This window comes from Crinia signifera, chromosome 6 (genome assembly GCF_055691185.1).
Source record: "Crinia signifera chromosome 6, ASM5569118v1, whole genome shotgun sequence".
In the NCBI taxonomy this organism is placed as follows: Eukaryota; Metazoa; Chordata; class Amphibia; order Anura; family Myobatrachidae; genus Crinia; species Crinia signifera.
In genome coordinates, this window is record NC_139222.1 from 229299992 (window position 1) to 229319072 (window position 19081).

At 47.1% G+C, this 19081-nt stretch overlaps 2 protein-coding genes and 1 long non-coding RNA gene across 7 annotated transcripts in view; 2 read left to right on the top strand and 1 right to left on the bottom strand.

Moving 5' to 3' along the window:
• C6H8orf76 (chromosome 6 C8orf76 homolog) overlaps window positions 1-3029 on the top strand; it is a 17777-nt gene extending 14748 nt beyond the window's left edge. For all 4 annotated transcript variants that reach the window (XM_083149081.1, XM_083149079.1, XM_083149080.1 and 1 more), the window contains one exon: window positions 2693-3029. In XM_083149081.1, the coding sequence (XP_083005207.1) occupies window positions 2693-2878 (186 nt within the window). In that variant the 3' untranslated portion in view covers window positions 2879-3029. The remainder of the gene's footprint in view (window positions 1-2692) is intronic.
• Window positions 1-16183, bottom strand: part of LOC146009065 (uncharacterized) — an 18206-nt gene extending 2023 nt beyond the window's left edge. The window contains exons 1-2 of the long non-coding RNA XR_014444607.1: window positions 14999-16183; window positions 12386-12452 (exon numbers count right to left, since the gene is read on the bottom strand). This is a non-coding gene — a long non-coding RNA (uncharacterized LOC146009065). The remainder of the gene's footprint in view (window positions 1-12385; window positions 12453-14998) is intronic.
• SGMS1 (sphingomyelin synthase 1) overlaps window positions 15141-19081 on the top strand; it is a 246980-nt gene continuing 243039 nt past the window's right edge. For both annotated transcript variants that reach the window (XM_083149071.1, XM_083149073.1), the window contains exon 1: window positions 15141-15400. The gene's annotated coding sequence lies outside the window, so the exon portion shown is untranslated. The remainder of the gene's footprint in view (window positions 15401-19081) is intronic.

Below are 19081 nucleotides of genomic sequence, written 5' to 3' on the forward strand. Positions count from 1 at the left end.
AGGGCGTACTGCGTTTCCAAATGATATTTTATGTATCAGTCAACGCTTGTCATATGAAACAGTGTACATATTATTTTTGTCCAGGGTTTGGTCATATGCAAAGTTCCACTGTAGACATTTTGTTTGCTCTGTCATGTGTGTTTATTTTGCTTCTATGCATCTGCTAGGTTTGTGCACTAATTGATTACATATATATATAAATGGATTAATAAATCGAAATAAGGTAAAAATGCACTTTTCTAGATATGTGACTTGTAAAGAATTGATTGACAGGTTTCTATTGCAACATAAACAGCTGCTTTCACTAATGTGCCTTTGTTATTTAATACAAAGTTCCAGGTCCTACTATAGTCACAAGTGTAAGCCCTATTGGTGCATCTAAAGGAATTGCAAATCCCTCTCTTCACTAAAGCAGACATACTCCGTCATAGCCAGCATTAACAGAGTATAAATATAGGTAAATGCAGGTGTTGTCAAAATAGAATCAGTCCCTATTGCAATGAGACACGTGCACAGTCATTCGATATAATTGGTTAATTTGCAAATACATCGATCTACGATAAACTCTGAATCAGGCCCCATTTGTATTATGTAAAGAACATGTAGGGATAGTGGTACTGTGGTGCAGATTTATTAAGCTCGGTGAAGTGATAAAGTGTCTGGTTTTTATCACTGACCACTCAGCTCCTACCTGTCATTTTTCAAACCAAGCCTGTAACTTCACAGTTAGGAGCTGATTGGCCAGTGATAAAAACCAGACACTTTATCACTTGCCGAGCTTAATAATCTGCCCCTAAATCTTTTAAAAGGTAAAAGTGGAGATAAGATTCTAGCTATCATTTATCGGTACTTGTTTCCTAGCACGGCGCCCATCGCATCGCATACCATAAGGCATATGATTTTATGCGATGTTACGCAATGGCAGCCGATGTTATACAATTTTACATTTTATACCATCGCATTGTATGGCATATACAATGGTATACGATTTCAAATTGTATAAGCACCCTAATGGGTGTTTTCAATGTTAAATGTGCCCCCTATAAGATAAATAATTGTATAAGCACCGATATGGGTGTTTACAATGTAAAAAGCACCCCCACGCCACCCGTACTATCAACGCCAACCGTAAGCGTGACGAGCACAGCGAGCCCGGGAGGAGTGGCGGTATGCATCCTACGACCTTTTCATACCCCCACTATCCACGTCGGCATGGAGTTCATTTTATATAGTGTGGCGAGCAACCGAGCCCAAATCGTGGCGAGTGCCCGCGGAATACATGTAAAGTAATACGCGTCCCCTCGCGGGGCACGCTACGCTCGCCACGCTTCGGGCTCGGTGGTTCGCTGCGCTCGCCACACTATAAAAGATCAACTCCACGCGACGTGGATAGTGGGGGTATGAAAAGGTCGGAGGACGCGTACCGCCGCCCCTCGTGGGCTCGCTGCACTCGCCACGCTTCGGGTTGGCGTTGATACTGGGGGTGGCGTGGGGTTGCATTTAACATTGTAAGCACCCATTAGGGTGCTTATACATTTAAAAATTGTATAGGGGACTTATACAATTTTTAAAATCGAATTGCATGCCGGCATATGGCATGCAATGCCGTACGACTGAATATCATGGGCGCCGTGCTAGGAAACAAGTACCCATTTATCTAATAAAGTGGTTCCCAATTTTTTTTTTTTTTTAATCACGGCACCCTACAGTATCAGAATTTTTTCACGCCACCCCTACGCCAAAAAAACAAAACAAACAGAATACATATAACATTAAGTCCTATAGATTGTAAGCTTGCGAGCAGGGCCCTCCTACATTTTGACTGTCTGTAAATACCCTGTTTTGTTGTATCACTGTCTGCTATTGTAAAGCGCAACGGAATATGCTGCGCTATATAAGAAACTGTTAATAAATAAATAAATAAGTAGATTGGGATTAAATGTGATTCTTAGGTCCAGTTATGTGGTAAAGGGCAGGATTTGCTTCTGTTTGTACACATTTTATGATTGGCAGCCACCAGCACTGGTTTTGCCCATAAATTATTAACCATAAATATTTTAAATTGGTCCTGGACCAGTGAGACCAGGGAGCCACAGCACACAGATTGGGAACCACTGATCTAGTACATTGTAGAAAATAAGTAGTCTGGTTGCGATGATTTTCTAGAATGTGACTGGTTGTTAGAGGTACACCTCCCAGTTACTGTAAAAAGGGCCTAATTAAAACTGACACTGCAGGTGGGGAAATCTAAATTGTGTAAACATAAAGAAGCCAGTATTTATCCTGCACAGAAATAGAAATCGGGTGAAAAGTGCCCAAATCGTATGTGCCTAACATCAGATAGCGATCGAATGTACAGCCACGTACTCACCAGTTTTGATCCAGAGATCGCAAGTGCTGCACACTTGCTGGGGGTCATACACAATACATTGTATGCTAAAGGACTACATACGGCTCGCTGGCAGGCAGTTGCCAAGGTAACACATTGGAGGCGGCATGTGTTACCTTGGTTTAGTGTATGTTGGCCTTAACGCTTTCTGCACATGTTACAGTTGCCCCTCCTGCAGTACAGCATGGTTTTGTCCATTAGAGAAAAACTGTACTTTGTGTTCGTCTGAATTAGAATTTTTTTTTTATTATTATTTTTTGAATAAAGGATCCTTGTAACATTGTTTCCAAACATTCTTTTTAGGCCATGGCAGAAGATCTTTCAGCAGAAAGAATAAAAGAAGACGGACAGATTGACACAAAAACTACTCAGACGTTGGGCTCTTATATAATGCCAACTGATGCAGAGTTCAGACTCCGATGGTTTCAGAAGAGTCACCTACACTGGCCCATGCATAGAGGAGGTGAACACATAGAGAATAGAACTTAGAACGTAAATCTGTACATGAAACTGAATTAGGCCCACTGTTTCCTGCTTACCAACTTGTAACGTTTTATGTGGAATTAATTGTAATTATTTGTATTATTTATTTATTTTTTGCTATTTTTTTATTGTATATTTTAATAAATACTGAAGACCATCTTCATGTCTTTGATTATTTTCTGCAGCATTTGATCTGTATAATATTTATATTGTGTGAGTTCATACATTTATACTGTTATTAGCAGGGATCATAGAGGAAAGAGTCCTTCTACTCCTAGTAGTCAGGAGGCAGCGCTGCGTATTAGAATTGGGCCTCTCTAATAACTTTAGGTATTTGAGATTAGCTGAGGTTAAACGTATCTCAGAATCATTCTGGTATTGTGTTTAGTTGGATTCAAGCTTTATGTTGATATTCAGAATATCAACAGTTTTGATATTGTTGAAATAGCTGCACAATTTATACATGGCAAATGTCTACATTCTGCACAGACCGGAGGGCTATTTTTAGGATATGGGACGGGGAGGGGAGATTTAGGGCGGGATTCTCTAAAATCCGCAGCCCAGTATCGCCGGCATTCGCATTTCTAATGACCGCATATTCTCTAAAATATGCGGTCATTAACGCAAGGGAAAGCTCTTGCGGTAAGAGCTGTCCCTTGCGATGCGGCGCCGTTGCTGGACTTCCGGGTCTATGACACGGGAGTCCGTCTGCGCATGCGCAGACCGACGCTCCGGCCGCGGGGCATGCTGTGAGGGATCCGTTACGGATTCCTCACACACCGCTGCGGTAAGAAGCCCATAGGCTTCTGCAGGGGATCGCCAGCTTTTTCTGGCGATTCCCTCCGCAGCGCTGACACTGCGAAGGGGGATTAGAGAATACAGAAATGCGGTAAAAACCCCGATAACTGGGTTTTTACCGCATTTCTGTGATAGAGAATCTTGCCCTTAGACTCTAGGGAGAAGGTTAGAGTTCCTGCCCAACTGCTGGAAGATGACAAGGATGCCACCAAACCCAGAAGCCACTGAGTGAGCTGTCTGACAAGGGGTCACATGCACTAATCTACAAAAAGTGACACAATGGAGATTTATAAACAGCCAGCCAATCAGCTCCTACAGATGGAGCCCGCCTCGTCTAGTGGGGGTCTGGCGGTCAGATCGCCAACTGCCGGAAGGGGACACGCACACAGGAGACGCTCACGCGTCCCCTTCCAAAGGAGCTCTCTGTAGTTCCCCACCGGTCTCCGCTGCCACCCTGCCCATCTCCCTGAGGCGGTTTCTGTCCCCCGCCATGCGCGAGACACTCGCGCTTCCCAGTCAGATGGCGCGCCTCTCCGCCGGCGAATGCTAGCGGGGACATTCTGGTGATCCCCGGCGCTGAACGAGAGATGCTCCATCTGTACATGCCATGTCACAGACTGTTTTATAAATGTCAGACAGGAGTTGATTGGATATATATCACTGTCCATTTTATCACTTTTGAAGCTTAGTGCATCTGGCCCCAGGTAAGTTATTACTAGTATGTGGGTCATGTTGACATGATGAATGATGTCAAAACACGGTCTTTCCTATGGACATGTATATCAGGTAACTCATACTGTAAGGCTGTTTATGGCGCATAAAGAAAGAGCAATAAATAGGGATTTAGACATATTTTGTACTCTAAAGGGATGTCATTGCATCATTATTTAGGAGATGTCCCTTTCCGCAATCATCCTTTTTAGTACATCCCATTATATAGCACTGCAGAAATTCCGTTTACTCCTATGAACCAAGTGTTCTCGATATTTGGAAGTATTTAAGATGAAGAGATCGGTTTTCCTTTTTTATATCATTTTTTTTGTTATTACCAACACATAACACCTGTATGGAAAGAAAGATCAGTAGCAGTATAATAAATTAGAATGCCATTGCCGTGTTTAGAAAATCAGCCTGCCTAATATTGACCATTAACTTGCCATCGCAACAGTGCTGTCTTTCCCATTGGGCTTAATGGGCAGTTGTCCGGGGGCCCAAGGATTCTAGGGGCCCACCCCAGTGGGGAATACTGCACTGCCCCGGGGAGTTGCTGCAGGTGGCAGGGATTCAGGCAACAGCGTCTCGAAGCTTGTAGCGCTATTTGCCGGGCGGGAAGTGCTGCTGATTTTGTAAAGACTGGCCGGACGCTGTTTGGCTGGGCGCTCAGCCAATCAGCGTCCAGCCAGTTTTTTTTCAAAATCAGCAGCACTTCCTGCCCGGCAAATAGTGCTACAAGCTGCCGCTGCCTGGATTGCCACCGCCGCTGCTCAAAAAAAATAGGGAACCCTTAAACAACACAATGTAACTCCAAGTCAATCACACTTCTGTGAAATCAAACTGTCCACTTAGGAAGCAACACTGATTGACAATCAATTTTGCATGCTGTTGTGCAAATGGAATAGACAACAGGTGGAAATTATAGGCAATTAGCAAGACACCCCAATAAAGGAGTTGTTTTGCAGGTGATGACCACAGACCACTTCTCAGCTCCTTTACTTTCTGCCTGTTGTTTTGGTCACTTTTGAAAGCTGGCGGTGCTTTCACTCTAGTGCAGTGGTTCCCAACCTGGGGTACTAGTACCCCTGGGGGTACTCTGCAGACCAGTTGGGGGTACTTGAAAATAATATTGGTAATGGCGGAAGAAGTCGTCTCCAGGATAAGTCTCCCATTGCCATGGAGACGAATCACGTTACATCACTTCCGGTTCTGCCTGCATCGTCATTAGCGTCTTCTCATGTTTTTGCCCGATCAGCAATCCACTGGGAGCTACTTGCGCTGCCACAGGTGGAGGAAGCAGCGGCATTTATCATACAGGTGTTAGCAGGAACCCCGGAGACAGTACACAGCAAGCGGACAGACACAGAGCGACTCAATTCCTGACCCCACATTACTCCTCCGCTACTCCTTAATATAAGGATACGCATAAGGAAACACATACCGCTCACTTCCACTCCACTTGTAAGTACTGTGGATAGTTCAAATTGAGAGGAGGGGGTACTTATAAATAAAAAGCTTAATCAAGGGGTACGGGAGAGAAAAAAGGTTGGGAACCACTGCTCTAGTGGTAGCTCATCCAGGATGGCACATCAATGCAAGCTGTGGTAAGAAGGTTTGCGGTGTCTGTCAGCGTAGTGTCCAGAGCATGGAGGGGCTACCAGGAGACAGGCCAGTACATCAGGAGATGTGGAGGAGGCCGTAGGAAGGCAACAACCCAGCAGCAGGACTGCTACCTCTACCTTTGTGCAAGGAGGAGCACTGCCAGAGCCCTGCAAAATGACCTCCAGCAGGCCACAAATGTGCATATATCTACTCAGATGGTCAGAAAGCACCATGAGGGTAGTATGAGGGCCCGACATCCATAAGTGGGGGTTGTGCTTACAGCCCAACACTGCAGGACATTTGGCATTTGCCAGAGAACACCAAGATTGGCAAATTCGCCACTGGCGCCCTGTGCTCTTCACAGATAAAAGCAGGTTCACACTGAGCACATGTGACAGAGTCTTGAGACGCCATGGACAATGTTCTGCTGCCTGCAACATCCTCCAGCATGACCGGTTTGGCAGTGGGTCAGTAACTGTGTGGGGTGGCATTTCTTTGGGGGGCCGCACAGTTCTCAGTGTGCTCGCCAGAGGTAGCCTGACTGCCATTAGGTACCGAGATGAGATCCTCAGACCCCTTGTGAGACCATATGCTAGTGCGGTTGGCCCTGGGTTCCTCCTAATGCGACAATGCTAGACCTCGTGGCTGGAGTGTGCCAGCAGTTCCTGCAAGATGAAGGTATTGATGCTATGGACTGACCCGCCCGTTCCCCTTGACCTGAATCCAATTGAGCACATCTGGGACATCATGTCTCGCTCCACCAACGCCATGTTGCACCACAGACTGTCCAGGGGTTGGCGGATGCTTTAGTCCAGGTCTGGAAGGAGATCCCTCAGGAGACCATCCGCCACCTCATCAGGAGCATGCCCAGGCATTGTAGGGAGGTCATACAGGCACGTGGAAGCCACACACACTACTGAGCCTCATTTTGACTTGTTTTAAGGACATTACATCAAAGTTGGAACAGCCTGTAGTGTGTTTTTCCACTTTAATTTTGAGTGTGACTCCAAATCCAGACCTCCATGGGTTAATCCGTCAAAATCCGATCAAATTGGACTTTTGCATGGGCCCCTTAAGTTCTAATGTGCTTCTTCGACTTTATATGGTATGTATGGTTATAGCCAAACATTTCTAGTACAAACAGTTGTGTTTCAATGTATCTGCAAAGGAAATATAATTCTACATTTAAACAGACAATACATTACACCTCTACTGAGGCTAGGTGTACGAGGACACAAAAGTGTCCAGTGACACCCAATTTCATGTGACTTAATTCCCACTAATATGTGTGGTGCCCTACCTGTGTTTGTGTTGGTTTCCTCCAGGTACCTGGTTTTCTCCCACACCCCAAAAACATTTTACATTAATTAACCCTAGTATGTGTGTGTCCAAGTGATGGGGAACCTAGATTGTAAACTATGGGAATAACAGACATATTATCTGTAATTTAATTAATAAGTTGTTCATCAGTATACTGTAGATCAGCGGTGGCCAACCCGCGGCTCGCCGCGCTGTAAAGTGCGGCTCCAGCCTCCCATCCCGTCTGCAAAGCGGGGTTTTGAATTTGGCGCCAATTCGGCTGCCAAATTCAAAACGCTGCATCGGCGGCCAATAGGAAACGGCCGCGGCGAGCAAATCAGCGCTCGCCGCGCCGTTTCCGCCCTACCCCCGGCGTCTGACATCAGACGCCAGCGGGAGGGCGAAAAGTCTTCTCCACGCCGGCGGAGCGCTCCTGAAGACACGAGAAGCCGCCGGAGGATGGCGCAGAAGACGGCGGCGGGGAGAAGAGTTCCGGCGCCGGTGAAGAGGCCAGAAGACGCCGGGATCAAGACAGAAGATCTCCGGCGCCTTCTGCAAGAAAAAAGAAGATGGCTCCCGGAGAGGCCAGCGGGGGTGGGAAGCAAAAGAGCTGACGAAGCTCCCCCCAGCGGCCTCTCCCAACACCAGGTAGGGGCCTTTGGCCTCCTACCCTCCATCCACCCTAGACCACCGGGTGTCGGGCACTAGGCCCGTGGGCAAATTCAGGCCCTTCTGGCCTGTGTGCGCATTAGTCGGGCCCTCTTGGCCCGTGGCTCATTTGTTTGTTGGGCCCTCCTGGCCCTCTAGGTGGGCCCTTTAGTTAGGAAGCTGGGCCCTCCAGCATAGGTGTTGCACTGTGGGCAACACCTGTGCTGGAGGGCCCAGCTTCCTAACTGTGGGGGCATATGATGTTTGGCACTGTGGGGGGCATATGTTTGGCACTTTGAGGGGCATGTGATGTTTGGCACTGTGGGGGGCATATGATGTTTGGCACTGTGGGGGGCATATGATGTTTGACACTGTGGGGGGCATATGATGTTTGGCACTGTGGGGGGCATATGATGTTTGGCACTGTGGGGGGCATATGATGTTTGGCACTGTGGGGGGCATATGATGTTTGGCACTGTGGGGTGCATATGATGTTTGGCACTGTGGGGTGCATATGATGTTTGGCACTGTGGGGGGCATATGATGTTTGGCACTGTGGGGGGCATATGATGTTTGGCACTGTGGTGGGCATATGTTTGGCACTTTGAGGGGCATGTGATGTTTGGCACTGTGGGGGGCATGTGATGTTTGGCACTGTGGGGGGCATGTGATGTTTGGCACTGTGGGGGGCATATGATGTTTGGCACTGTGGGGGGCATATGATGTTTGGCACTGTGGTGGGCATATCTGGCACTGGGGGCATAAAGTTTTGTCATGTGGCCATTCTCCTTGTGTCATATGACCACGCCCCTGACCACTCCCCCGATCACGCCCCTTTTTGGCGCGCGCATGATGTTGGCTCTTTGGCTTGACGACTGATATTTTTCGGCTCTTTACCTCTGACTGGTTGGCCACCCCTGCTGTAGATGGTAGATGTGGGATGATGGCTGAATCTGACTTGTGTACAATTCCTATCCATGTGGCCAGAAAATCTGTCAGATTTATGGCCTGATCCTGGTTCACTCACAAAGCACATTTGGTTTGCTAATGGACAAAACATGTGCACTGCAGGGGGGGGGGCAGATGTAACATGTGCAGAGAGAGTTAGATTTGGGTGGGGGGTGTTACTTCAATCTGATATCTATATTTCAGTGTAAAAATAAAGCAGTCAATATTTACCCTGCACAGAAACAAAATAACTCACTCAAATTTAACTCTCTCTGCACATGTTACATCTGCCCCACCTGCAGTGGTTATGTCCATTAGCAAACCAAATGTGCTTAGCAAGTGAACCAGAATCAGGTCCTTAGTATCTAGAAACCCTGAAGGAATTGGAAATGAGTATATGGAAAGGCATGTGAACAAAAATAGGGCGGTATTCAATGAGGCTGATTCGCCATGTTTTTATGGCGATTTTGTGCTGTAAGGCGAATTTTTGACTAAAGCGGTGAATCACCCTATTCAGTGACCAGATGGCGAATACATTTCAAGGTTTTTTTCGCCATGATTCACTGAGTAGCAATCACTATCTTTTTATGGTGAAGTGGAATGTGAACTTTTAAAATAAAGTGTTTTTGTTTTTTACATTTGGTGTCAAAAAATCAGGAATTTTATTCTGAGGAGAGGCATTCTATTTTTATTCATGTGCTGTAATTTAAAAAAAAAAAAAAAATATATATATATATATATATATATATATATATATATATATATATATATATTTTTTTTTTTTTATTTACACAGACCAGCCAGCAGGGGGCCGGGAGCCGAGCCGCTCATTAGATATTCATATATTCACTGCACCCGATCATTACATATGCATGATCGGGTGTAGTGAATATACCCGGTCCCCTGCTGGCACCCCCGGGGGCCAGCCTGTGCTGCCTGGCTCCCGGGGAGCCCACCTCCCCCCCACAAACATTCTGGGGCAGGCAGGGAGACTTCCATCTCCCTGCCTGCCGCCGTCCTCAGGCTCACTGCGGCATCGCCGCAGGAGTTAAAATTCGCCGGTCAGGGGCAGCGAGCCCCTGACTCGTTGAATACTGGAGCCGGCGAGGCTCCGGAACGCGGCGAGCAGTGGCGAATGTGCAGCGAATCCTAAACAGGATTCGCTGCACATCGCCAAAATGCTCATTGAATACTGCCCATAGTGTTCTAGTGAGGCAGGCACAAGAAATAAAGGCCCTAATTGAGGTTGGCTTGGTAAATATCTCTGCGAACCGAGAACCTGATATGCTGCCCAGCCGAATCCCTGTTCATCCGCTCCCCCCACCTCCCTGCCGCCGAATATCATTGGTCACATGCGAGGGGATGTTTTTGCTAACACAGCCCCTCACATGCCTCCGCTAGCAGGAAAAAAACATTTCATGGTCGCCGACCATTGAATGACTTTTGGGATCTGAACTTTAAGTCAACATGCATCAGGTCGACAGTCAATTGGTCGACATGCATTTAGGTCAACATGGTCAATAGGTCAACAAATGGAAAGGTTGACATTAGTTTTTCACTATTTCTTTCTTTTTGAATGTTTTTAACTTTTCCATCCACATGGACTGTGATGGGGAGGGAGAAAATGGCCTGAAGCATATGGCGAGTAAAGTAGTACACTAATTGGGGGTCAACATTCTCAATTCTACAAATGAATACCCCCAATTCTACAAATGTACACCGACGTTGATAGTGGGTGTATGAACAGGTCACGTACCGCAGCCCCTCGCTGGGCTCCCCACGCTTTGTGCTGACGTGGATAGTGGGGGTGTTTCAGGAACACATTCACACCTGTCATGTCAGGCAGGATAAAATGATCAATGGTTCCCGCACAATGTAATAAGTGCTGATACTATGCTGACTGACTACGCTAACTGTGTAAGCTCTGGTTAGGCGCAAACATACACACAGTCGCAGACACAAGCTGACTGCAGGAACACAACGCTGATACTGACAGGGATGCTGACTATGCTGAGTACGCTGGCTGCGGGAACACAACGCTGATGCTGACAGGGACACTACGCTGACTACTCAATTGGCGCCGTGAAACTACACAAGTACCAAAATAAATTATTATTTACAATAGTATTTTTTATGCCACCCAAAAAAAATAGTTGAATAACACTCATCAGAACAGAATGGCACTTGGAGGAAGATGTAGCATGCCTTGGAGATATATAAAGTGGAGCAGTTGCCAAAGGCAACCAATGAGCATTTGTCTTTTATTTGAAATGACAGAAGCTGATTGGTTGCTTTGGACAAGTTCTTCACTTTATCTGTTTACAAGGGCTGAGAGAAATAAACTCCTGTCTTTGCCATAGATGCCCACAAGAAGTTTCCCTTCCCAGCAGGGATTTTACATACAGAGTACCAACCAATATACACAGTGTCCGATATTAGTTGCCAACAGTTTTAAATATAATTTGCATGACCCCTTTGCTCCAAGGTGAAAGCATTACATTATTTACATCATATTCCCAGTGGTGAGATGCTCATTGGCCATGGTTCTAATATCATTTACGGTTCAGCAATGAATAAAGCTATTCAGTAAATGTCAGCTCCATGCCCTCTTTTATCAATGCTAATTTTCTCTCATGTTAATTAACGTTATCACTCAATGCATTATTTTGTGGGAATTCAGCACTAAGCTGCCGCTGTCGTGCAGTAACATTAAAACACCCAGCATGGCTTCTTGTACAGAATAAACATCACTGGTGAATTACGGGGGTGATTCTGGTGTACTCGCTATTTAGAGAGTTCGGCCCCATCCCGATGTTTTGGGGACTGAGCATGATCTATTATTATGCACATGTGCAGCTCCCCTTTGTGAATGGCTTTGGCAATTTGCATATTCGCCGAGCCGCTCCTAAGCCTCGGGCAAGCAGGGGTCGGACAGCGGCGGGGACAGGGATTGGCCATGGGAACAACCAGCATTTTATTGGCATCCCCGTGAAAACGTTGGGCGTTCCCATGGGTATGCAGGAGAGGCGCCCCATCTTCGTCTCAGCACTCAGTTCCAGCTGTTCGGACAGGCGGCATCCCAGGCGTTCTGTAAACTGCGATCTTCGCGGCATTGCGAGCCCCCCTGAATCAGCCCCTAAGTTTTTTATTTTTCTACAAACCATCCATGGTTCGTCTGACTTTCTTGCACATGATTTAAATCACATGATTTTCTTCAAAGAAAAATCTCCACAAACTTCAAGCAAAAGCAACCCCCTGTTTAATGACCTCTTGTTCGACCACAATGTCGTGTCAACAGTGGCACCCAAATAGGTTGGTGGAATATACACATGGTTCAGAAACTCAGGGGCAAACGTAGGATTTTCAAGGGGGGGGTTCCATATATATAAGTGTGTGTATGTAGACAGTGTATATATATCTATGTATATCTATTCCATGTTATTCAGGATTTCTGTCTAAAATCAGGTTGGATAATTACTGACCCAAATAGATAGATACATTCACCTGTGCAAAGAAATCCAGAAAACGACCTGTTCGGGGTACGTATGAACCATGTTTGAAAACCACTGATCTAGAATGGGAAAAAATTAGTGCAGTAAGGATGGCAAATAACAGAGAAGTGATTGAGATATATATATATATATATATATATACGCCCTTTGACAAAGTATGATACGAAATGCATTAGAGCGGAGCCAGGTGACGATTGCTCTCCTTCTACCTGGCACCCCCAGGGGCGGCAACAGAAATCTTGGGGCCCTGTACAATGATATTTCCTGGGCCCCCACCTAATCCCAAATCCATAAAACCCTCTTCTGCATGAGCCTCATTGAACCTTTCACTGCTCCAGAGCCTGCATTCAGGTGCGGACTACACGGCTGTGCGTCTGCGGCCCCAGGCCGTGCGCACACACAGAGTAGATGGCTCTGAGCGCCAAGTGGCAGGGCGCACACACAGTTGATGGCAGTGGCACACATTGAGTCAGTCACACTCAGCCACACAGAGATGGTGCACAGTAGACGGCTGGGCCGCAAGGGTCACTGACAGGCCAGCTAGTACAGGCAGTGATCATGCCGGGGCATGTAAGCTCTGGGGCCCTTCAGATCACTGGGGCCCATCACACTTGTCCCCCTTTTTATTGCCCATTAAAATATTGTGGTTTTACAATATGAAGTGCTCCTCCTTTGCTTTATTTTGACAGAACTACCCCTGTTCCATAAATCCTGGGAACTTTTCTGGAGTTAGCTGGTACTCTAGGAATGTCTTCTATTTCCAGCTGGTTGGACTAAATTTAGCGCTAATTTGCCCGAGTGTTTTTTGTATATATATATATATATATATATATATATATATATATATATATAGACTTCGAAATGACGCGGCACTCCAGACCAAGCAATCGGTGCAAAAAGACTTTATTTTTCAAGCAGCAACGTTTCAATACGTGGGTATTTTCTTCAGGCTTAACACACAAGTGAATAGAACTATATTTATAGCAAACAGGTGCATCCTGCGTCAGTGGGACCACCCACCAGCGCAGCCACGTACAGGTGAGATACCACCCCCTCCTCTGCCTCAATGCGGCTGATTGGCTGGGGTCTCACCTGAAAGTGTCATACAGGCAATCAGTGATAAAAATACTGTGCAAAAAGCAAGTTTATAAAATACATGTAGAAAAGACTAACCAATATACATTATTAAAAAGACATCTCCAACAAATATATAGAAAAGGTTTATTATCTAACCACCATATCCTACCCAACAATTACATAGAGAAAAAAGCGCATATGAATATGCGTAATACACATATATCTTTTAAACGTGTATGGTGAACATATAATAATTTTAGTGATGTCTGCATATTCAACAGACCAATATGAATATAAAGAAGAAAAAATATAAAAGATAAGAAAAAAATAAGAAAAATATAAAGGTATACAAGGGGGAGAACCTACTACCAAGTGAAAGACGAAAATAGGGAAATACTGGTTCTCAATATGACTAACTGCCATCAAGTCATGAAATATAAAATTATTATATACACACAAGGATTTTTTGAAATCAAATGCCTTATTTGTTTATTTATAAAAGAACATTAATGCCTGAATATTCATTAAGTCTTAATGAATATTCAGGCATTAATGTTCTTTTATAAATAAACAAATAAGGCATTTGATTTCAAAAAATCCTTGTGTGTATATAATAATTTTATATTTCATGACTTGATGGCAGTTAGTCATATTGAGAACCAGTATTTCCCTATTTTCGTCTTTCACTTGGTAGTAGGTTCTCCCCCTTGTATACCTTTATATTTTTCTTATTTTTTTCTTATCTTTTATATTTTTTCTTCTTTATATTCATATTGGTCTGTTGAATATGCAGACATCACTAAAATTATTATATGTTCACCATACACGTTTAAAAGATATATGTGTATTACGCATATTCATATGCGCTTTTTTCTCTATGTAATTGTTGGGTAGGATATGGTGGTTAGATAATAAACCTTTTCTATATATTTGTTGGAGATGTCTTTTTAATAATGTATATTGGTTAGTCTTTTCTACATGTATTTTATAAACTTGCTTTTTGCACAGTATTTTTATCACTGATTGCCTGTATGACACTTTCAGGTGAGACCCCAGCCAATCAGCCGCATTGAGGCAGAGGAGGGGGTGGTATCTCACCTGTACGTGGCTGCGCTGGTGGGTGGTCCCACTGACGCAGGATGCACCTGTTTGCTATAAATATAGTTCTATTCACTTGTGTGTTAAGCCTGAAGAAAATACCCACGTATTGAAACGTTGCTGCTTGAAAAATAAAGTCTTTTTGCACCGATTGTTTGGTCTGGAGTGCCGCGTCATTTCGAAGTCTGTATCTACCCCTGGACGAAGGCACCTGCAAAGTTGATTATTTTCGGAGGTGTGCCCGGCATACAAACAAAGTCTCTATATATATATATATATATATATATATATATATATATATATATATATATATATATATATATATATATATATATATATATATATATATATAAAGGACTGAGGCTACTTTCAGGTTCAGGCTCTTGGATTCACAGTATTAGGGCAATGTAGCAACTAATAGTGCACATACTGCATAGGCGGTCTTGTTGCTCGTAGCCCAGAGACCCCAAATGCAGGGCTGGTACTGGACTCTGCCAGGCACTATGCTGCCAGGAAGGCTGCAGGCAAGGCGTTGTCCGCTAGATGGCGCCAGACTTTTCCAGTCTGTCATGTCGCTGCTAAGCTCCTCTCGCCGCTGCCATCAAGGAGTCTCCCTGTGTGATTATAGTAACGCTGTGGATTGTGGGCAGGAGAGATCTCCGCCGCCCTCTCTGTCACCCGCTCTCCGGGAACCCTAGGGTGACGTTCTCCGAGCTACCCGCTCAGCAGCAGGGCGCCCGGGACAGCCTCCTCCTCCAACCGTCTGCCCGCTGGGCATCACTGAACTGGCATCTCTGCAGCCCATGCACGGGACCTGCTCCTGCTGGCATAAGTAAGTACCTGGGCACGGCTGGGGGTCGCCACCGATGGTGTGATCAGGCTGGGAGTTCCCTGGATGCAGGCTGGGGAGGCTGGCACTGCTCCTGGGATCAGGCTGGTTAGGCTGGCAGTGCTCTTGGTTGCAAACTGGGGAGGCTGACAGTGCTCCTGGGATCAGGCTGTGGAGGCTGGCACTGCTCCTGGGATCAGGCTGCTGGAGGCTGTCAGTGCACCTGGGATCAGGCTGGCAGTGCTCCTGGGTGCAAGCTGGGGAGGCTGGCAGTGCTTCTGGGTGCTGGCTGGGGAGGCTGGCAGTGCTTCTGGGTGCTGGCTGGGGAGGCTGGCAGTGCTCATGGGTGCAAACTGGGTAGGCTGGCAGTGCTCCTGAGAACAGGCTTGGGAGGTTGGCAGTGCTCCAAGAATCAACCTGGGGAGACTGGTAGTGATTTCTAGGATCATGATGGGGAGGTTAGTAGTGCTTCTGTGATTAGGAGGGTGAGGCTGGCAGGGCTTCAGGTTGCAGGCTGGTAGTTTTCCTGGAGAGGCTGGAAGTGATTGTGAGTACAAGTTGGGTAGCCTCACAATGTTCCTGGGTCCAGGCTGGAGAAGCTGGCAGTTCACCTGGGATCAGCTGGAGTTGCTCCTGTGTGTATGCTGAAGAAGCTGTCAGTGCTGCTGGGTGCAGGTTGGTTAGCCTTGCAATGCTTCCTGAAGCAGGCAAGGAATGCTGGCAATGCTTCTAGGATCAGTCTAGGGAGGTTGGCAGTGATGCTCTGATCAGGCTGGGGAAGCTGGAATTTCTGCTGTGTTCATGCTAGGGAGGCTGAGTGCAGGCTGGGGAGGCTGGCAGAGCCCCTGGGTGCTGGATAGGGTGTCTGTCAGTGCTCCTGTGTGCCGGCTGGGGAGGCTGGCAGCTCTCCTGTGTGCCGGCTGGGGAGGCTGGTAGTGCTCCTGTGTCACAGCTGAGGAGGCTTGCAGCGCTCCTGTGTGCCGGATGGGGAGGCTGGTAGCGCTCCTTGGTACAGGCTGGGGAGGCTGGCAGCGCTCCTGTGTGCCAGCTGGGGAGGCTGGCAGTGCTCCTGTGTGCCGGATGGGGAGGCTGGCAGTGCTCCTGTGTGTCGGATGGGGAGGCTGGCAGCGCTCCTGTGTGTCGGCTGGGGAGGCTGGCAGCGCTCCTGTGTGTCGGATGGGGAGGCTGGCAGCGCTCCTGTGTGTCGGATGGGGAGGCTGGCAGCGCTCCTGTGTGTCGGATGGGGAGGCTGGCAGCGCTCCTGTGTGTCGGATGGGGAGGCTGGCAGCGCTCCTGTGTGTCGGATGGGGAGGCTGGCAGCGCTCCTGTGTGTCGGATGGGGAGGCTGGCAGCGCTCCTGTGTGTCGGATGGGGAGGCTGGCAGCGCTCCTGTGTGTCGGATGGGGAGGCTGGCAGCGCTCCTGTGTGTCAGATGGGGAGGCTGGCAGCGCTCCTGTGTGTCTGATGGGGAGGCTGGCAGCGCTCCTGTGTGTCGGATGGGGAGGCTGGCAGCGCTCCTGTGTGTCGGATGGGGTGGCTGGCAGCGCTCCTGTGTGTCGGATGGGGAGGCTGGCAGCGCTCCTGTGTGTCGGATGGGGAGGCTGGCAGCGCTCCTGTGTGTCGGATGGGGAGGCTGGCAGCGCTCCTGTGTTTCGGATGGGGAGGCTGGCAGCGCTCCTGTGTGCCGGATGGGGAGGCTGGCAGCGCTTCTTGGTACAGGCTGGGGAGGCTGACAGTGCTCTTGGGTGCAGGCTGGGGAGGTTGGCAATGCTCCTGGGTGCAGGCTGAGGAGACTGTCAGTGCTCCTGGGTGCAGGCTCTGGAGGCTGTCAGTGCTCCTGCATGCAGGCTGAGGAGGCTGGCAGTGTTCCTGGGTGCAGGCTGGGGAGACTGGCAGTTCTTCTTGGTATAAGCTATTTATTTATACCAGGCATGTCCAAAGTCAGGCCCGGGGGCCAAATGCGGCTCGTGCTGTCATTTCAAGTGGCCTGCAGCCTCCAGCTGGAAGCGGGCAAAGCATCAGATGTGGGAAGCACAGCACAGGACACTAAAGGTGGGGCCCCGGCGAGCGCGCCTTTACCTTGCTGTCTGCTGCAGTGAGGAGGTGCCGGCCGCCACAGTCAGATGTGTTTGGCGTCCTACCCCTGCTGCTGCAATTGTATATATCACCCTACTCCACAATCACAGTGACAGCAGTGTTTGGGGAGGGGGCAGCAAGGGGGAAGCTTGCTCCCGTAACATGCAGAGTGGAGGAGGGCAGCAGCGGGAGCCCAAGCATCTCCTGTCCTTGCAGTGCCTGCTTTGCCTCTCCTTCCTCTGGCTCACACAAAGGGCTGGGAAACATACAGAGTAGAGAGGGGGCAGAGTGGGGGACATACAGTGAAGGAGGGTCAGGCTGGGGGACATACAGTGAATGGAGGCAGTGATGGCCATTCAGAGAAGGGGGAGCAGGGGCAGGCTGGGGGACATACAGTGAATGGGGGAAGAGTGGGGTACATAGTGAATGGGGGTCATACAGTGAATGGGAGTCATACAGTGAAGGAGGGGCAGGCTTGGGGACACAATGAATGGAGGCACTGATGGACATTAAGAGAAGGGGGGCAGGCTGAGGGACAGAGTGAATGGGTGCAGAGTGGGGAACATACAGTGAAGGAGGGGTAGGCTGGGGGACATACAGGGGTAGGCTGGGGGACATACAGTGAATGGGAGCAGAGTGGGGGACCATTCTGATGTGATTAAAGATTCAAAGAATGTCAGGCTGAATGGTCGGCCCCCACACATTTACACTTCACCAAATCTGGCCCTCGTCGCAAAAAGTTTGGACACCCCTGATTTATACTGTACTTTCAAAATGTTTAGCTATAGGACATCACTTGGAGTAACTTATTCAGTTTGTATTATGAATTGCACGTTCCACCATAGTGATACAACTGCTTGTACTGTGTTGGTTTATGTAAAGCTATAGGCTACTAAGAAAAGGTATGCTTGCTTAGCAAAATTAATATCTCTTCTACAATGAAACCAATTGTTTTTATGTTGTATTTATAATACTTCCATGTTACAATTACAAACTACACAATATGCTGAATTTGACACTGTCCTTTATTAGTAAATATCAGTTTCTTGTGTGTATGCCCTGTCTTTTTTGTTTGTTTATTATTTCGTTTATTTTTAAACTGCCGTTCACTCTAAACTGTGGTACTAGTTGCTTGCATTCATGTAGCCTTCTCCTGGGAGGCATCGTGGCAGCTTGTCATTGCTGGCACTAAGGTGGATCTGGCAGTTATCCAGATACAGGAAGAGCGTTCTGGGTTTATATTACACGGGTCATGCATTACATAAAGAAAGTAATTTGAAGTGTGTTCCTATGAGGTCAGAGCTGTTTTCAGTTTGCCTACTTGTGCCACTGAACAGTAGGTAATGGTAATACTGTTATGTAAATGATCCTATGATTAGAATTGTAGGTTTAGAATCAAAAGAGTTGATTGTACTAAAAGATCGACACTAGATACTGTAAAACCACAAAAAAAAAATTACAAAACTGTTGGCATGGGTTGTTGTTTTTTGTCCTTTTTAACTCTTTAGTGGAATAACTATTTATTAACAGTTATTTAAATGGCGCACACATATTCTGCAGCGCTGCACAATCTCTGCCCCACCGGAGCTTAACATCTATATCCCCTAC